At 41.2% G+C, this 17,149-nt stretch overlaps 1 protein-coding gene and 2 non-coding genes across 3 annotated transcripts in view; 2 read left to right on the top strand and 1 right to left on the bottom strand.

The window, feature by feature from the left end:
* The window catches only part of EVA1A (eva-1 homolog A, regulator of programmed cell death), a 154,551-nt gene that overhangs the window by 126,677 nt on the left and 10,725 nt on the right, over positions 1-17,149 (bottom strand). Inside the window, exon 2 of the mRNA XM_008962662.4 lies at positions 12,115-12,259. Coding sequence (XP_008960910.1) covers positions 12,115-12,169 — 55 coding nt within the window. The 5' untranslated portion in view covers positions 12,170-12,259. The remainder of the gene's footprint in view (positions 1-12,114; positions 12,260-17,149) is intronic.
* Positions 8,632-8,847, top strand: LOC112439030 (small nucleolar RNA U3). Its single transcript, XR_003027327.2, has one exon. It is a non-coding gene; the product is annotated as a small nucleolar RNA U3 (small nucleolar RNA).
* LOC112439006 (small nucleolar RNA U13) lies at positions 15,818-15,921 on the top strand. Its single transcript, XR_003027314.1, has one exon. It is a non-coding gene; the product is annotated as a small nucleolar RNA U13 (small nucleolar RNA).

Here is a 17,149-nt window from a genome sequence, read left to right as displayed (position 1 = left end):
AATCCAGAGCCCACAACCCCAATCACCTCCTTTATTGAGCTTTCACACTCCAGGCATTTATCCACCTGCCCTAATTACCCCAGGACCAGGTATCAGACAACCAGGCATAGTTTTTATCCCCAGAGCCCACTGTAATTATTCAAACCAGCCAAGCTTAAACCTGCGTATCTAGCTTACCCCATTCCTTTCCACAAAAATCACAATAAAGGCTCTAGCAATCTTTCCCTCCCCCTTTGCCTCCTGACCAGCCCCAATGCTTCCAACACACAGGCCCTGTGTGGGCCCCCAAGGTGTGACATGCCTCCTTCTCTTGGGAGCTGCGAGTAACAAGTCACAAACTACGTTTTCTTTCTTCTTTTTTGTTTGTTTGTTTTGAGACAGAGTCTCACTCTGTTGCCCAGGCCAGAGTGCAGTGGTGCGATCTTGGCTCACTGCAACCTCCATCTCCCAGGTTCAAGTGATTCTCTTAGTTCAGCCTCCTGAGTAACTGGGACTACAGGTGTGCACCACCACACCCAGCTACTTTTGTATTTTTAGTAGAAACAGGGTTTCACCATGTTGGCCAGGCTGCTCTGAAACTCCTGACCCCAAATGATCCACCCATCTTGGCCTCCCATAGGGCTGGGATTACTGGGATGAGCCACTGCGCCTGGTCGACAAACTGTTTTTGAAGGCAATCATCTCTCAATCTGTTGGCCTTCCTGGAGCTCAAATTTTCTATTAATACACTATCTTTTAAAACATCATGAGCTAAGAATGGCTTTTACATTCATACATGCTTGAAACAAATCAAAAGACTGTTTCCTGACACATGAAAATTATGTAAAATTCAAATTTTATTGGAACCCAGCCATTGTCATTCCATTACACATCATCTGTGGCTGCGTTTGTGCTATGATGGTAGAGTTGCAGAGTCGTGACAGGAAACTTATAGTCTATAAAACCTAAAATATTTACTATCTTTACAGAAATAGTTTGCTGACTCGTGCCTTAATGTATAGACATGTTTGCTATTTTATTGGTTTATTTAAGCTATAAACTTGTGTAACCCATTGCTTTCTATGTATAGTATAGATCTGTTTATAATCTGAAAACTTCAGAATCTCTAGGTCTAGGTTTCTTCCTATAGTCTATCCCAAATTACTGAGCCTCCAGTGTTTTATTGATTTTTTAAATGATCCTTAGTAAAAATATTTTACATTGTGACTCAAGACACTCACATAAATAATAGAAACAAATTTCATGAAGCATTACTCATTCTTAATGTGTGAATCACTTTGACAGTTTCCGTTCTCTTCTACTCCAGTTTTTTAAAGTACCAGTCAAAAATCTACCAATTTCACACCCCACTTACGGGTCAATGCACACATGTTAATAAACATCATGAATCTAACAGATTCAAATCTAAACAACACAAAATGTTTCTCTTCTACACTGTCTACCAAGGAAGACGAGTACAGAAACAGCAATAAAGTTTAGATGATATGAGTTTAAAAGAAGTCTTTAGAAGCAAAGAGGGATACAGCCATTTTTTTTTCATGGCATTGTTGGGTAGTTTCATCAAGAAAGATCTTGAAAGATGGTCAGGAAATCCTGGTAGAGAAGAAAAAATGGGGGGAGGGCACAACTCGCCCCATGTCAGAATGACATGCTCTGTAACAGAAACTCCACAGGTTAAGAACAAGGTCTTAAGAAATTTTTTATTTCTAGTCCCTAGTGTAATGTTTCACACAAAGTAGTTGCTCAGTAATTGTTTGTTATGTGTCCACTGAGTAATTGCTCCAGGACCTATTTGAGCCCAACTCTACCCACCTCTAAATACGTAAATTTGAGTTCTTATATCCTATTTTTTCCCACTACTTTTCACTCCTATTGGGTCATTTTAATTAATGCAACTGACTTTTGTTGAAGGTATACTGTGGTTAATGTTTGAAACCAAGATCCCAAATTTGTTTCTACTGCTCTGGCTGCCATGTTTGATTTTTAAGAAATTCATCAGAAGGGACCCAGCATTCAAACCCACACTGTGTTGCTGGTAGGCTTCCACTGTGAATCTCTTTGTTTGGTCTATCAGCCTCAAGGATCTTCTGTATGTGAGCTTAAGACCTCGAGAGGCCAGGCCAGGGCTGCCTGCTCTACACTTCCTTTTTCTGAATGCACCCGGGCCCACTCGCCTGTCCCTCTTACTACAGAGAAGCCAGGAAGAAACAAATGGATTTCTGCCTCTTTACACTCACATTCCAAAGGTTCTGCTTCTACATGATGCCATGTGAAGTCCAGTGCCCCTCCAAGACTCCCGAGATTCTTCATGGTCCCTTTGGCTCTGAGTCCTAGCTTTTCATGAACTCGTGATATCACTTGTGTTTGTTTCCTGTAATGGGTTGTCTCTTTTCTTTACCCCATTTCCAGGATTCGTCATTCACCCCAACCCAAGCCAATCCACAAGGCTTTTCCCCAGAATTTGGGATAGTGGAGATGTATGTCACCATAAGTCTAGCTGTTCTTTTCGTCCTAAATATTATCTGCTTCTCTGTTTTCTAGGTCAGGCATGTCACTCTCTTCCGGTATGCCTTAAAAATCAATAGCTTGCTTTATTAAGCAGAAAATAGCAGAGTTCGCCTTCCTTGTAGTTCTGGGCCTCTCTGCCTGTACCAAACTCATCCATTCTGGACAAAATAAATTGTTCGTAATGGGTTTCTCCATTTCAGCAGTGTACTAAGGGGGTGATGGAGGATGGGAGTGGTCTGCCCTGGGTGCAATAAGGGAGCGCCTGGGTGTAAATAATTTAAAAGCAATAATAAACTCAACTGAATATTCATCTGCTTTCTATTATCACCATGTACCAGCAATTCTAACAATCTCAGCAATAAAATACTCCTCCCCACTGGAACCACTCCCACTGTTACCCTTGCCCAGTAGGACCCACTCCCACTGGTACCCTTGCCCACTGTGCTCCACTTTGGTAGGCACTGCTCCAGTTAGGAACACAAAACATGCAGGCACCTTGAAATGTCCATTGTTCTCATCCGCTCTGCCAGGGAGATTTCACTTTTCAAAGATAGAAAACTTCTTCCTTCCTGGAATTCTTTTTTCCATTGGCTTCTATGCCACTGCTCTCTCCTGGTTTTTCTCCACTGCCTCTACCTGTATTTCCTTAGTCTCCTTCCAAAGTTCCCCCTTCTCTGTGATAGACTCCTTCCCTGAACTAGTCAGGAAGTAGGCATGGTTAGTTGATTCTAAGGAGGTACTTACATGAGCAACCCTTGCCCAAACTTTGCCATGCAAATGGAGCCAAAGGAAAAATAGAGAAGCATCATGTTCTGGAGAGGGTTCCAAGGCATAGCAAGAGAAGTGTTTCCAAAATGGGGACTTGAATTGAGCAAGAAGAGACAGAGTGAGGGAGGCAAGGCTAGTCATCTGCTATGTGATGAAGGCAGCTCTCCTGAGGTCTGCTGCAAAAACATTCTATGCTAGATTCATGTGTAGGATTTCAGGAATGAGACAAAGGATACAGCCAAACAGTCTTTGGCAGAATTATATTACTCCACAGCTCAGCAGAAGGTTTGAATCTAGATAATTGAGGTGATGGTGGGAGTTTCTAGGTCGGAAAGGCAAAGATCTAGGAAAAACACTGGGAGTAGGTGACCAACCACAGCAGCCTGTGTGTTCCTCCCGTCTTATATCCCCCAAATGAGAGCTGCTCGTCAGTAGTGCCCTATCTCACATATGGCCAGCTAGGGTGAAGCAAAAAGCAATCCACAAGCTGCCTAATGGCCCAATATGTATCAAGGTCTTTATCTAGAAGTAAGTGTCTAAAGAGTATCTCAGCACTGTGGACATGGCCAGAGGGCAGGGTGCAACTTCAACACCTTGGAGAGTGGCCAGAGGTGTTGCTGATATCTGGGAGGGAAGAGAAACAAGGAAATGCAGCCTCTTCTATCACATGCACTTGTAAGGCAGAAAAAATCTAAACACCCACACTATGGGCACTAGCAAGGAAAGGAGTCATTCTCTCAGATCGGGAGGGAGAACTCTCTGATCTTTCACTACCTTCCATGAGGTTTATCATTCGGAGACACGAAGCATCAGTCACTCTGACCCCACATGCAGCAGGCACCTGAGGCCTTCCCGAAGTGGGTCCTCAGCACCCACTTTATTCCACTTCACTTCCACTGTGGGAGGGTGAGTTCCATGCAGTATCTAGCTACATCCACATATCCGTGCCTCCCTTCTCTGCTTTCCCATTCACATCTCCATTCACCAAAGGCTGGCTCTGCACTGGCATCTGACATCCCCACATGGACTGCTGTAATCAGATAGGAAGCTCCAGTCAACTGAAGCATCTCCAAGAATCCGAGTGGCTACCAGGCTGCAGGAAGGAATCAACTCATCTCTTTGGGTGACCTACCAAGACAGACAAGAAGAACACTACAAAAAAAAAAAAAAAAGAAAATCATATATGATGAGGGTACTTTATTTATATATTGGAAGAATTGGTGTAAAATTTTGAGAATGAGGACTCCTTAAGAAGACATAAAATCCAGAAGTTATAAATGATTAGATTGGTATATTATACTATCATTTTTTAATGTTTATGATAAAAGTTACCAGAAAGAAAATGCAAATGATAGCGCAGACAAAATACTTTTAATACATGTGATACACAGGTTAGTATACCTAATATACAAAGAATGCCTACAAATTTATTTTAAAACAGACTAAAAGAAAAATGGGCAAAGGAGTTGAACAGGCCATTGATAAAATGAAGAAATGCAGATAACTAACAAACCTACAATAGGAAACTAAATCTCACTAGTAGGGAGATGTAAATTAACACAAAAATGAAATAGTTTTCACATCTAAGATTGGCAAATATTTAAACAATTTTAATAAAAAAGATTTCTATTTTTATTGGTTTAAATTGATACATAATAGATGTGCATGTTTTCAGGGTGCTTGTGATAATTTGATATGTTCATACAATCAGCAGTGTAACTGGGATATCTATCACGTCAAACATTTATCTTTTTTTCATGCTAGGAACATTTGAATTGTTCTCTTTTAGCTATTTTGAAATGTACAATAGATTAATATTAACCATATATGGTCACCCTATTGATCTATTGAACACAGGTCTCATTTCTTCTAGTTGCATATTTGTAACAAAAATTTAAAAGAGCTAACATGCAGAACTGACAGAGGAAGGAAATAAAAACGCCTATGATTGTTGGTGGTGAGTGAATCCCTACACTTTTGAAAGATACTTGGACATTTATTTATTTATTTATTTTGAGATGAGTGTCACTCTGTTGCCCAGACTGGAGTGCAGTGGCGTGATTTTGGCTCACTGCAACCTCTGCCTCCCAGGTTCAAGTGATTCTCCTGCCTCAGCCTCCCGAGTATCTGGAACTACTGGTGCGCGCCACTATGCCCAGCTAATTTTTTATTATTATTATTTTTAGTAGAGACAGGGTTTCACCATGTTGGCCAGGCTGATCTCAAACTCCTGACCTCAGGTGATCCACCTGCCTTGGCCTCCGAAAGTGTTGGGATTACAGGTGGGAGCCACCGCCTCCAGTTGTTACTTGGACAATTTCTAATAAAATCACAAATCCACATACCTATCAGACTAGAAATCTCATTTTGAGGATCTATTCTACAGATAGAAAACAAGCAGTGTTTAGATGCAAAACAAACAATGATTTTAATGGCAAAAGGAGGTAAAATTGTCAAAGGGAAATTTTCCACTTACACTTGCCCCTGAAGATGACAACATAAAATTAGATATTTCATCCCAACTGATTGAGAAAGAACCATGAAATCGAGTGACCTTAAGAAGACAGACCTAACAAAACTACTGGAAGATCTTTGCTGACCAGTGAACAATGGAAGAGACACATGGACTCATTCAATCCTTAATTAGCATCCTAGCCTGAACTCTCCCTTTCCTAGCACTCAAACCCTCCTAACTTTTCCCCTCTGCAAAGTTCTCAGTGGATGTATTCACTGATGTGTACTCCTTGCCAGGCACTTTAATAAACGTTTTATTTTTTTCAATGCTCTTGTGGTTTTTGTCTTATTATTTGGCCAGAAAAATTAAACCACATGAGTTATGATTTGGACATGCTAAATTGTATTGCCCACAGGATGTGTCCTGGAATGAGGCCAGCAGGCAGTTTCAGGTCTGTACCCAAAGCTTGGCTTAGGTGTTTGGGAAGAAGTAGATCAAGAAGCCACCAGCAAAGAGGTGTTAGTTGAAGCCAAAGATAGGAATAGGATACCAACTAAGCAAAATGTGTTGCTGAGAAGATAAGAAGGCTTGGGTGAAAGCACTGGAAGATTTTCTAAAAGATGCCAAAGCATAAAGGATGAGTGAATATATGATCATTTAATTGAAGCGTTCTATGTTTATTCTTTACTTGCAGCTAACCTCCAATGCCCAGTACCTCCTGTTGCTTATAGTTTTAGACTGTTTTGTCTCTTTACACATCGTAATTTTTTTTCCAGACTTCATTCAGCAAACCAGGGAGCCATCTGGCCACCTCATGATGGAAAAAGCATAAATGTTCTGGGAGGTTCCCTATAAATTATCATTATTGTGCAGCACTGATAAGGAAACAAGATCTGTCTCTGTTTTAAGGAGGACTCTCAGTCCTCAGGTTTATGTAAAAGGAATATATCTTCATTTAGATTTAACTTAATTTCTATGTGGAGCCCCACTCTTGCCTCTTTTCCATGGGAAGAATCCCAATATCTTCAGGTTTACCCTGACCCCAGCCATACAGAGGTCACCTCAGTCCTTTCAAGTGAGGCAGCAGCTCTCTACTTCCTCTGTGCCTTTCTTGAGAATCAACTTTATCTTGCTGGGTGGCATGGCTCACGCCTGCAATTTCAGCACTTTGGGAAGTGGAGGTGGGCTGATCACTTCACCCCAGGAGTTCGAGACCAGCGTGGGTAACATGGTGAGACGCCCGTCTCTACACAAAATTAAAACATTAGCCAGGCGTGGTGGCGTGCATCTGTAGTCCCAGCTAAGATTGTGCCACTAGACTCCAGTCTGGGCAACCGAAAGAGACCCTATCTCAAAAAAAAAAAGAAACAAAAAACATCTATTTCCCCTTGCTGCCTGCTCACTGGCCTCAGGCCCCCTAAGACCCTCTGGAGTCCTATCATCCTTTGCTCTTCCCCACTCCCCCAAGCACCATGCATGGCCTGTCTCCTCAGGACCTACCCACTGCTTTGCACCTCTGGGGCTTGGAAATCACTAGGAGGCTATGGCCATTCCTTTCTGGGATCTTCCTGACCTTTCAGACTCCAACACCAGACTTCCTCCCAGCCCTGCACCACTGAAGAGAACTCTGATTTTTGACTCAAACGCATTCCCTCTGCTATGATGTTCAGCCTCAGAGGCATCTGAGTGTGGGCTTTAGCCAGAGGTCAGCAGATTGTCTTTTGCTGTTGTGCTCCTCCCCTAAGGCAGTTGATTTAAACAGGTCTACCTTCTTGAATGGAGGTGGTAAGGGGGAAAGTTCAGAATTTTTTAAATGAAATATGCAAGGGAAGAAAACATCAATTAGTATCTCAAAATAGTCTAATAGCTGTGTTTACTTGTATCTCCAGATCACTCTGTTGTACCCCAAACAGACTCTTATATCAACTGCCAACTCACCATGTCCACTTGGTTATCCAAGGGAAAATGATAGGATGTGATTTTTGCCCTTTTGAGCATTAAAAATTTTCAGTGGCATAGAACTCCTGACACAAAGGAGAATTAGAAATAACTCAAATCTACACTTGAGCAAGACATATATGGTTTGTTTCTGTGGAGAAAACATCATCTTTCTAGTATCTCCTCACCACAGAGAAGAGCCCTACACCAACTGGGGACCTAGGTACTGTGTGCGGAGAGTAACGTCCTGAAAGCATTAGGAGAGTGCTGTCAGGTGGATAGTGATGGCTTCTGATTGTCAGTTGGAGGGTGCTATGCTAATTGGGAACTTTGTGACTTAAACTTAAAAAAATTTTTTTTTAAATCAAAGAAACATTTGTAGAGGCAGGTTCTTGCTATGTTGCCCAGACTGGCCTCAAACACCTGGCCTCAAGAAATCCTCCCATCTCAGCCTCCCAAAGTGCTGGGATTGCAGGTGTGAGCCACCATGCCCAGCCAAGAAATGATACTGAAGAGTCCAAGGTATTTGTTAAATTTGTGGAATGGAATTTTATATATATATATATATATAAAATATATGTACATATATGGATATAAAATATAAATTATATATACACATATAATTACATACATATATACATATATAAAATATAATTAAATATATTACATATTATATACTATATATGTTAAATTTGTGGAATGTAATCATATATGCATATAACACATAATATAGATAATATATATAATATATACACACACACATATGTGTATATATGTATATATGTATATAATATGTTACATAATCTATGTAATTATATATTATATATACATAATATATTTATTATATATGTAATTATGCATTTTAAAAATATATGTATTGGTTGTAGGGATGGAGGTGGGAGAAATCTCTCAATCAACAAAATAGGAATAAAATTCCTAGTGCCAACTAAGGTAGAGGGCAGATCTTTATACTTTCAGGGATCAATTCTATAGTAGGTTACTAGAGAAATGTTTCTGAACAGAGTAGGGGGAGAAATCTCAATGAAAAGCTGCGGTAGCTCTCCTGAGCATGAAGCTGGCAGGTGGTGCCACCTGGTGGTAGCCACTGCTTGCTGTCGATGACCGTTCTTTGCTCCTTGGACAAGGATAAGAGAGAGAGAGAACACAAGCTGCGGGTTCCTTTCTGATGTGATTGCTTGTATTTTGTTCTTCACTCTCAGGGATTGTTCCTTTCACTTTTCCATAAAGGAAACGGGTAACATCTAGTATCTTCTTTATTTCAGTTTTCTTATGGCCATACTAAGGATGCATTTGACAACAAAACTCTCAAAAAGATAAATTGAAGGTGTATCTCTTTCTTGGCTTGCTCACCCTTTACCAAAAACTTCCTTTTTCAAGTAAAGCAGTTAGTTCTTTGCTTATTTTTATATAACAATATATGATACTATTTTAATTTTAAACATGTCTTCTCACTAAACATCCACATCAGTACATATGTATCTAATTAGTTTTTATCTTCTGTATAGTATCTTAAGATATGAATAAATTATGGTATATTTATTTAGCCAGTGATGTGCCATAGTATATTTAACCATTGGCTTTCTCTCGGTGCTTTCAATTCTTTGCTAGAACAAGCAGTGCTTGCAATGAACATCGTTGTATGTTTTCTGCACATCCATGAGTTTTCCTTAATAGTAAATAAGATGTGGAATTGCTGGGTCAAAGAGTATCTATACTTTAAGTTCTAAGCTACTACCAAAATGTCTTTCAATTCAGCACTGAGATTTTATACCCCCCGTAAACAGTGTGTGGAGTACATATCTGGTCCCCACTTCCGTTCTTTCTCTCTGCCTCTTTCTCTTAATCTCACTCTTTCTCTCTTTCAACCTGGACAGATGAAATAACACCTTATTACCGCTCTAATTTAATTCCCCTTTTTACTAACTAGATTGAAATGATTATATTTCATGGTCATTCATATTATTTTCTTCTGCAAATGTCTATTAATATATGTATACAGTTCAATACTGAATTGTGCATGCTTTTCTTTTTTGCATGCAGGTCTTTGTATATTCTGAATATTAATTCTTGGTTGGACCAGTCTCATCTTTAATTTTGTTTATGATATGATATTCAGAAGTTATCAATACTGATAGAATCAGGTTTATCAATCTCTTCTTTCATGTTTCTTTAAATTTGTGTTTTAAGAAGACTTTACGTACCTTTTATATTTTTTCTATGACTTTATGTTTATATTTATTTAACAATCAAGTATATGTTTCTATAAATGGTTCAAGGATCTATCTTAACCTTTTCCTGAGTGTATAAACAGTGTTTGTTGACTAGTTTACCTTTCTGAACTGATTTGAATAGGCACTTTTTTCACATTCTAAATTTTAATATACTCAAAGGTCTTGAGCTGAGAACAAATATCTAATTTTTTATTTTTTAATTTTTATTTTTATTAAAATTTTTTTTTTCGAGACAGAGTCTCACTCTGTCACCCAGGCTGGAGTGCAGTGGTGTGATCTTGGCTCACTGCAACCTCCGCCTCCCAGGTTCAAACGATTCTCATGTCTCAGCCTCCTGAGTAGCTGGGATTACAGGCATGTGCCACCACACCTGGCTAATTTTTGTATTTTTAGTAGAGACGGGGTTTCACCATGTTGGCCAGGCTGGTCTTGAACTCCTGACCTCAAGTGATCCACCCGCCTCAGCCTCCCAAAGTGCTGAGATTACAGGCATGAGCCACCATGCCCAACTTAAATTTTTATTTTTTTAGAGACATGTTCTCACTCTGTTACCCAGGCTGGAGTGCAGTGGCGCGATCATAGCTCACTGCAGCCTCAAACTCTTGGGTTCAAGTGATTCTCCCACCTCAGGCTCCTGATAAGTAAGGACTAAAGGCATGCACCACTACAATTGCCTATTTTTTTTCTTTTTTGTAGAGGCAGGGTCTCACTATATTTCCCAGGCTGGTCTCAAACTCCTGGCCTCAAACGATCCTCCTGCCTTGGCCTTCCAAAGTGCTGGAATTACAGGCATGAGCCACTGTGCCTAGCCCTGAGAAGAGATACCTTGAAGTAGATATGCAAGTTTGGGAGAAATTGGCATTTACATGATATTTGGAGGATATAACAAGTGAAATCAGTCTCCTAGAGGTACTGTGTAGAATTAGAAGAAAATAAAGGTGATAGAAGACACAATTGAAGGAGGACAGGACATGGGGTAAAGATACAATGTGTGCTGCATCAAAGCTCCCTGTGGGAGCTGCATTCCTACCCCAGGAGGGTATAGAAGCCACACCCAAAGCACAGGCTCCTGCCTTCAGATTTTGCTCAGATCACCCCAATGGCTCCGGTGGCTCTAATTTGTCCTTTCACATCCCTGAGTCCCTGACCAGAACTTAACTCCTTTCTAGCACCACTTGCGGAAGGAGAGGTTGGTTCTTACAATTGAAAGGCACTATCCACATTTACAGCATTCAGGCCACAGATGCAAAAAAATCATACGGGGCTGGGACACAGTAGCTCATGCCTGTAACCCCAGCACTTTGGGAGGCCATGGTGGGTGGATTGCTTGAGGTCAGGAGTTCAAAACCAGCCTGCCCAACGTGGTGAAACCCTGTCACTACTAAAAATACAAAAATTGGTTGGGTGTGATGGCGCATGCCCGTAGTCCCAGCTACTTGGGAGGCTAGGGCACGAGAACTGCTTGAACCCGGGGGGCAGAGGTTGCAGTGAGCTGAGATGGTGCCACTGCAGTCCAGGCTGGGTGACAGATCGTGCTATTGCACACTGCACTCCAGCCTCCACAGAGGAAGACTCTGTCTGAAAAAAAAAAAATACAATGTTGGAAACATTTTGCACAAATGCATAATTGTCCTTCTGAAAATGCCAAAAACACGTTCTTTGAGAAACCCTAGAAGAGAGATTGGTAAGGAAGCAATTGCAAATCTACTGGGAAAATGAAGACTGAACCAGAGCAGTGCCAAAGCCTCCAGGGGAGAGAATGGGTTGAAGGATGATTTATGGGGTAGTCTCCACAGGACTTGGTCTCAGTTGGATGATCAGGGTAAGCAAGGGAGAGGAGTCAATGAAGATTCCCAAGGATGCGGTATGAGCAGCTGGGTGGCTGTTTCATTCAAGATAGAAATACAGAAGCAGGTCTACATAGGTAGGAAATGTTAATTTAGTTTAGAACATTGTGAATTTGAGGTCGCTGTGGGGAGATTGTATGGGGATGCCCAGCAAACCAAGAGTTTCTGCACATGTAAGAAACAGGTATGGAAAAAATTCACACATGAGAGACAGGGAACAGGCAGGCTTAGAAACCACTCATGGCCTACATGTTCACATGGATTAGTAGCATCTGAGGGAAATGCTCCAGCAACACACACAGACCCCTGGTTCCTAAGCCAGCCATGGTTCCCCAAGGCAGCTTACCTGGGACCTTGAGAATCCAGCATGTGGAGAGTCCGGGCTGATCTTGACTCTCCATGTGGGCCCTCCCTGATGTGAAGCTGAACCAAACCTTGGCAAGCCGAGTACAAATTCAGTAACAGTGGAGCCTTCATAACCCATGTCTCTCCTGGGGAAAACAGCAGAGATTAGGAAAGACAGTGAAACCAACTTATCATCAAGTTCTATCACATGTGCATGGGTGGCCACAACTATGGGATCTCACTTAATGTCATCAAGGACATGAACTTGATATGGATTATGATTTTTTCAGTGTTATACGAAATCCTCAGCAAATTCACCTTCATCTTCTCCCTACCTACAGACTACTGCATCTAGCTCCTTTGGCAACAAAAATCTGGGCTGCCACCAACCCCATCACTGATGCTTCCTGGAGCCCATATTCTTGTCCTGAAGCCTTGCCAGGGATGTGATATTGAGTCCAAGCAGGAAGGGTTCTCAGAACATTCCTCTTGGCTGAAAGGGACTGGCCTGTGACTGGCTGTCAGGCCATGATTTAGTGGGTAGCAATGTGCCCCCTGCCTCTGCCTTCCTAAGAAATTCTACTCAGTATCGTTCAGGAGGAAAATTGCTCTGTTCATTTCTTTTGTTTCTGCTCACATATTCTTCTGCTGGCTTTGGAGCACTCTTGAGCTTTTCCTTCTTTTCTCCTGTTCAGTAGTCTCCCTTACAGGCGAAGGATTGAGTCCTAAGATTCGCTTTCTCCTTTCCGTGATGGTAACTACTCTCTCTCCAATGTCAAACCAGGGAAGAGACCCACGATTTAAGACAGGCCTTGCTGAGTCATTCACAGAGGGCTTTCCAAAGGGAGTAGCACTTATGCCAAATGGGTGAGATCAAACCACTTCTGGCGCTCTCGGCTTTCATTTTTCTTTTTCTTCAAAACATCTTTGTTCAGTTTTTCAAAATGCAGTTCTCTTACCACCTGTGTCCAATTGTCCTGTGACTGCTGTGAAAATTGCAAATTCCTGTGCTTCACCCCAGAACAGACCTATTCAATCCAATCTCTTGAGGGTGGAGCTTAAGACTCTCCAGGTTAAACAAGCACTCAAGCAGATTCCTAAGTACACAAGATTTGAGAACTGTAATAGGCTGAGAATTCTGATAATAAATTAACATCTGGTTTTATTTAATTCAGCCTCAAAATCTCTCAGACTAGCGCAAGGCTGGAATTTTTCTTTTCTTTTCTTTCCTTTTTTTTTTTCTTATTTTCTTTCTTTTCTTTTCTTCTTAACAGCAAAAGGATTTCTTCAAATGTGATCTCAGCCAGAGCTGCTCTGGCTGGGGAGGGAAGAGGTAAGGATTGGTGCTCCACCCTCCGATTTCCACCTTAGCAAACGTTCTCTCTTCCTGGCCCTGAAAAGCACAGATTTAGGGATTTGATAGGCCTGGTTTGAATCAAACACTCATCACTCATTTAGCTGAGCAAAGTGACCTTGGACAAGTTATCAAACTAATGTTCTTCCTATAAATTTGGAACCATTAATAATAGCTAACACAGAGAGTTCTCTCCAGCATGCCCTTGACCTGAACGCATTCCCTTGGTTGGCTGGGTACCAAGGCCCATCAGACTGGAGCCCTCAGCTTTTGTCTCCTCAGTAGAGAAAAGGGTGGGGCATAGCCTCAATCAAATACTGTTTAGTTAGATTTCTGCCACGTCAAAAGTTTATTTACTATAAAATTCTGTCCCTACAATTGCCAGCATTTCACATCTTTTCTGATAAGTTGGCCTAAGGAATGTTGGTGCTATTGGCTAAAATCTAGTGGCTAGTAATTGGCTGTTTTTTTTCTTTTTTTTTTTGGAGATAGGGTCTCTCTCTGTCACCCAGGCTTGAGTGCAGCGGCACAATCATGGCTCACTGCAGCCTCAAACTCCCAGCCTCAGGCAATGCTCCTGCCTCAGCCTCCTGAGTAGTTGGGATCACAGGCACATGCCACCACACACAGCTAATTTTTTTAAAATGATTTGTAGAGATGGGGGTCTTTCTATGTTGCCCAGGCTGGTCTTGAACTCCTGGGTTCAAGCAATCGTCTTGCCTTGACCTCCCAAAGTGCTGGGATTACAGGCATGAGCCACCATGCCCATAAAACTTTCCTAAATAAATGCTAATCAATAGTGTCCAAAACACTTTTCTCTAAAAATAAAAAAAACTTGCTTCAAAGCATTTGCTAAGACAGTATGTTGCTGCAATTTTTCCAAAACGTCAATGAAGAAATCACTTTATCACTATCAAAAAGTGAGTGGTGTGTTTTACAACTAATACAAGTGACATGGCTACCCTGTGAGGGATTATTTCTAAAGTGTGTTACTGGAGAGTTATTTCTGGACCTGCAGCTCACTCATACCAACAGCGTTAATACTCATACCTCAGCATTAATGCTGAGAGCATGCACATGGCAAGCCTGGGCTGACACCTAAGTACTGTTCTCTTTTTCCTTTGGGCAAGTGAAAGGCAGAAAATACAACCTAAGTCACTAATTTCTAAGATCTAAGTTTTAGTTGTTCAATCTTTTCATCCTTTTTAAAAAGACTATCAAGAGATCTGTTGATGATTTCTTGTATAATTTAATGCATTTTTTGTTACATTTTTAAAATCACAAGTGCATCTTTGCTAATAATTTCAAGGGATATAAACATATTCAAGCATTTTATACAGATCAAGCAATTATTTTTCCTGCAAATTTAATTTTGAATGGTAATATAGGGTTTTATTTGGCTATTTTTTTAAAAACACACACACACACACACACACAAATTACATATCATAGTTGACTAACAGCATAGCAAACACTTGGTTTGTTTCCATACAACATTCTAGAGTTCATCCAAAAAAATGTTTGCATGAGATTTCCTCGGCTTTGGTGTCCCGAGGGCAGGAAGAATGTGCCCTCATTGCCTCGCGGAGCTCCCAGCCTAGTAGTAACTCAATATATATTTACTAAACAGGATGAAGGAAGGGTTAATAATGAATACATGATGAAGCAAAGTAAATAGGCCTCAAAGCTTGAGGAACAGGGAGTTTTCTGAGCTCAGAATTGAAGGTAGAGGCCAGGTGTGGTGGCTCATGCCTGTAATCCCAGCACTTTGGGAGGCCGAGGCGGGTGGTTCACTTGAGGGCAGGAGTTTGAGACCAGCCTTGCCAAAATGGCAAAATCCTGTCTCTATCAAAATACAAAAATTAGTCGGGCGTGGTGGCAGGCGCCTATAGTCCCAGCTACCCGGCAGGCTGAGATGGGAGAACCCCTGGAGCCCGGGAGGCAGAGGTTGTAGTGAGCCGTGATTACTCCACTACACTCCAGCCTGGGGGACAGAACAAGACTCTGTCAAAAAAAAGGTGGATAGCCTGCCTGCTGTGGTGATCAAGCCTTATTCTAACCTGTTTTGTTGTAACTAGCTCAGATTTCACTACATGCTTGGGAAGAGGCAAGGGCTTAGAAACAGAAAATCTTAGACCGACTATGCAAGGAAGCCCTCACTGTATTCACAGACAGTGCTATCTCTGAGACATCTGAAAGACAGTCCTTGAAATTTGAGGAAATGGACCATGGTTCCTTAGTGACTTCAGCCTGAAAGACTAATCCCAACCCCAAGTAGTGAGCTCAAAGGTATTTGATGAACTTCAGCTGTCCTAACAGGAATATTTGCTTCAGAAATATTATCACCTGGATCCTGTTATGATTCATAAGCATGATGACTGAGTTTTCACACTCTTGTGTGAGATGTGCCTCCCTCTAACCTTATTACAACATTGACATCTTACTCATTTGACATGAAAAAAATAATCTTATCACCCGAACTTCAAGTGTGACTCCAGCAGCTGCCATAAACTTCTCTCAACTCTGGATCTAGCTTGTAGGACTAAATTAACCATTTGTAGTTTCTGGGCAATGTAAGTAGGAAGTGGGTTTTGTTATTGTTATTATTATTATGCACACTTCCTATAGTAAATATTTTTTGTTTTTGTTTTTTGAGCTCCCACACGTCTTGCTGGGTATACCAAGAATGCAAGGCCCTCAGCCCTCTTTACCCAGGACATTTCTCAGGTGTGGGTTTGCTGTGGCCAACCATAAGAGATGAGGTTGTGTCACTTGAAACAAAGAATAGGTGCATTTATTGCTTCCCGTAAAAGCAGCGTATTCCTTAAGCTCAGAGCTCCTTCACTGTGAAGTGAACTTACTATGTGTGCACCATTCATCTGGGCCTGTGGTGTCCACCCACCTGGGAATTGAGGACAAGGGGAACCTTTGCAAACATGCTGATGCTCACGCTATGTCATGAATAATAAAGTGCTTTGTCTCCAGCCCAAGAGTCTATGTCTTCTACCAGTGTTCATGAAACAAGATGCTAACTTATTTACTTTTAAGTAGGGTAAAATCAAGTCCCAGCTCCTTCAATTTTGTGTTACTTTTATAATAGCAAATCAGTTGCTATGATTACAAAATTACAAAATATTCTTTTCTAACAAATTGTTATTTCCTTCCAAGATTCTCTTGGTAGCCATGATTAAAAAGCACTGATATGTTTCTCTAAACAAAAGACAAAAAATGGGATTCTAAGTCATTATATTTAATACTTCATTTCAGATTTTAAAAAATACTGTATTTCTCAAGCTCGTATTCCTCAGCTCTCAGCAAAATTCAGTTTTCTAGTAAAAATAATTCTCCTGCTTAGACTGAGGGTGGGCCCTGCAGCTATCTCTTTCCATGGTTGGCATCTGCAGTGAGCTCCCCATCTAGCCTCACATATGCCTGATAGTGGGCACAGGTCTCTGTCCACACACTGTGCATTCCTCATCCCCATCCCTCATTATTCAATGGCAGCTAAAGCTGCTAATTTTCCTAGGTCCAGGGGCTTCAACCTTGCCTTCTCTAAACATTGATCTCTATAGTTTCTTCTTAGGGAGAAGCATCATCTTCTCAGAGTCCTAAAACTCATAAGCTCTGGACTTGGGTTAGAAGGTGGGTAGGAAGGAGGAACCCACCAACTCATATTTTTAGG

The sequence above is a fragment of the Pan paniscus genome, chromosome 12, assembly GCF_029289425.2.
Source record: "Pan paniscus chromosome 12, NHGRI_mPanPan1-v2.0_pri, whole genome shotgun sequence".
In the NCBI taxonomy this organism is placed as follows: Eukaryota; Metazoa; Chordata; class Mammalia; order Primates; family Hominidae; genus Pan; species Pan paniscus.
The sequence above is the reverse complement of the archived record's forward strand: the minus strand, read 5'-3'. Positions and strand labels throughout refer to the sequence as shown.